Source organism: Myotis davidii, unplaced genomic scaffold, assembly GCF_000327345.1.
Source record: "Myotis davidii unplaced genomic scaffold, ASM32734v1 scaffold198, whole genome shotgun sequence".
NCBI classification, from domain to species: Eukaryota; Metazoa; Chordata; class Mammalia; order Chiroptera; family Vespertilionidae; genus Myotis; species Myotis davidii.
Genome location: NW_006291485.1, coordinates 906,408 through 909,591, shown reverse-complemented (window position 1 = coordinate 909,591; position 3,184 = coordinate 906,408). Strand labels below are relative to the sequence as shown.

Sequence of the window (3,184 nt, the reverse complement as noted above, 5' to 3'; positions counted from 1 at the left end):
TGGGAGAAGCCTGCCCTCGCCTGCTGCTGGGCTCCCTGCAGCCGCCTCAAAAGTGCAACCTCGCCCTGCCACGTGGCTCAGTGGCTAAGCATTGACTTATGCACCAGGAGGTCATGGTTTGATTCCCCGACAGGGCACACGCCCCGGGTTGCGGGCTTGGTCCCCAGTAGGGGACATGCAAGAGGCAGCTGATCAATATTCTCTCTCATCATTGATGTTTCTCTCTCTCTCTCTCTCTCTCTCTCTCTCATCAATAATAATAAAAAAAGAATCCAGGCAGGACTCTTACAATTTCTTTATTAAATTTTACAATTTATTGGTCCTCTGAGCTGTGTCCGGTCCCCTCTCTGCCCCTCCCCATGATCCTGCAAGGGCAGGTCCTGCCAACGAAGGAGCCAGGGTCACCCGTGGAGCATCAGGCCTGTGGGGGGGCCGACCAGCGGCCGATGATCTTCCTGATCCAGGACATGTAGGGGGCCACGGCGGTGGCCACGGGGGGCTTGAAGATGTCAGTGCAGTCTCTGGAGCTGAAGGACAGGATTCCAGCCACCCGGCCTTTGCTGCACACCAGGGGCCCGCCTGAGTCCCCCTGCCAGACCCACAGGACACAGGTTACATGTTGTCACTTGGACAAAGCATGATTATTCCTGGGGGTGGGAGGCTGACTGTGTACCCTGGTCCCACATGTCACTACACACATCTTACTCCCCCACCCCACTTTTCCTTCCTTCCTTCCTTCCTCCCTTCCTTCCTGTTCTTTAAACACTCCTTGCTTCTTCTTCCCATCCCAGGACCTTTGCACATGCTATAATTATCCTTGGTGCTAGAGCTCAAAGCACATCCCTGCTGCTCATTGACTATGTGACCGTGGGCAAATTATTAAACTTCTCTGTGCCTCAGTTTTTGTATCTGAGAAATAGTAATGCACTATAGTACCAATCTCCAGAATTCTCCAGAGAATGGACAGAACTGGGGCCCAGGTCCCCCCTGGCCGAGGCTTCTGCCCTTCCCTCAGGCCAGGCTGCCTCGCCTCCCTGCTGCTGCCCCTCACCTTGCAGGGGACCTGATCCTTGGATTTGACTTCCAGGCAGATCAGGTTGTGGGTGATGCTGCCTTTCCAGAAGCGGCTGTTGTTGCACATCCTGGCGTCCAGCACATGCATGTCCAGCTCCTGCAGCGCTCCCGCCAGCTGCCCGCTCTGTTGGGTCAGCCCCCAGCCTGCCACACTGCACCTTGCTCCTGCTGCCACTGCCTGGCGCCCTCGGGGCAAGGCCAGGGGCCGCACAGTCCTGCTGCTACGCACCTTAGCGTCCAGCTACAGGTGACAGAAAGAGACAGGTGAGTGAGAGACAGTGGGGCAGGGGGCAGCGGCAGCGGGAGACGGGACCTGGGTGCAGTTGTCACTCCTCCCGCCAGGCCCCGCACCTGCAGCAGCGCGAGGTCGTTGTCCAGTTTGGGGGCCGGCTTGTACTTGGGGTGCAGGACTGCTGCCTTGACTCGGAAGGTGAGGCCAAAGTCTCTGAGCTTGTGGAGCCCCAGCACCAGCCTCAGCTGTTGGGTCCTGTGGGCGGCAGGATCAGGGTACGGACTGCCATCCTGCAGCCTCCGGACCCCCCTCCCTCATCCCCCCTGTACCCTGAGCCTTGCTTCCAGGGTCCATCTAGGCTGAGTTCAAGGCCAAGGGGTCCTCGATCCTGCCCCTCCCCCTGCTCCCTTACCAGGCCTCTCTCTGCCTGGTCCTTCCCCTGCTCCTTCTCAACTGCCTCCTCTCCACCTTCTCCAGGAAGCTATCCCTGCTGCCACCCCTGCCCCAGACTCCAGTTCATTCCTGACCAGAGGTAGGCGCTGTGTGTCCAAAAATGATGACCTTCAGTGTGGCGCTGCCCTCAGAGGGGCTCCAGCCCCATCCAGGGCATACGCTATACCCCAATCACAGTGATTTGTTCTACGGCTGGCACAAGCCCTAGGTAGGCTCATCAGTATCAATCCTCATAACTTTGCCCCAACTATAGAGAAACAAACTTTCCACAGGATCTAAGGGGGCCCACCCTTGCCACCTTGTGAGAACCTTCCTGATTATATGGCCGAGGGACACAGCAGAAGAGCTGAGGGGCAGGCTCCTGACTAGCTCGTGCAAGCACCTGGATCCAGCTGTTCCTGAAGCCTTATGTCCTCCTAGACTTTTCAGTTACACAAGCCAACAGATCCCCTTTGGTTACTTTGACCAGTTTGATCTGGGATCTTTAGTAGCGGCTAGTCCAGAGGTAGGGCAGCCCCAAGATTGATTGATTTGGTGGCTTCCTGGGTTGGTTCTGCCACTCTCACAGACCAGCTTATCCCCATGGCCACAGGGGGAGACACATTCCTGGGTGTCACAAGAGGCCTAACTCTGCCCAGTTGGAAGGTGCTTTGTGGTGTCAAGTAAAGCTTCCCTAGGAATCCTGCAGCCTAATGTCACTTACGCATGCCTCAGGCCGATGTCACACACACATGCCATAGCAATCACAGGAGAGGGAAAGGGGACACCCCTATGAGCCTATAATTGGCTTAAATCTGTCCGGACCCACTCCCTAGTGAGAATAGGGATGCCTGGGGCGACAGAGGGCTGGGCAGGTCAGGGTCACTCACGGCTGAACCACGCAGTGGGCAGCTGTCAACACCCACCGCGGGTGTACGAGGACTCCCCCACAGAAGTGGGTGCCGGCTTTCTGCAGCGAGACCATGTATGGCCGGGAGTGGGGGACAGCCTCATGACCACCGATGATGTGGGTCTTAAATGCGACACTTCCTGGGGAGAGGAACAGAGTGCCAGGTTAGGGCTGGGTGCCCCACCCCCACGACCCTTCCATCCCAAGCCCGAGAAGCCTGGACCCTAACACAGCCCCCTCTGTTACTCGAGACATTCAGCTTGACAGGTAGGGCTGCCCTTGATCCCTCCTCATCCCTCACCCCCACATCCTGGTTACCAGCAGGTGACCATCTGGTATTCACATTCCATCCCTGGGCACCACAGAGCGGCAGCCTATCGCAGCAGCTGGAGGAGCTGTTTAAAGTGGAGAAACTAGCCCTAGCCAGTTTGGCTCAGTGGATAGAGCATCGGCCTGAGGACTGAAGGGTCCTGGGTTTGATTCCCGGTCAGGGCACATGCCCGGGTTGCACATGCCAGGGGGCCAGGCAGGAAGCA

General features: G+C 57.6%; 1 protein-coding gene across 1 annotated transcript; it reads right to left on the bottom strand.

Annotated features, from left to right (window-relative positions):
• Positions 1–306: 306 nt before the first annotated feature.
• GZMM (granzyme M) lies at positions 307–2,784 on the bottom strand. The gene is made up of 4 exons (XM_015564667.1): positions 2,629–2,784; positions 1,426–1,561; positions 1,052–1,315; positions 307–589 (listed from the first exon to the last, which is right to left on the bottom strand). The coding sequence occupies exons 1-4, from the start codon at positions 2,721–2,723 to the stop codon at positions 416–418; spliced, it is 669 nt and encodes a 222-aa protein (XP_015420153.1). The 5' UTR covers positions 2,724–2,784; the 3' UTR covers positions 307–415.
• Between the last annotated feature and the right edge of the window lie 400 nt (positions 2,785–3,184).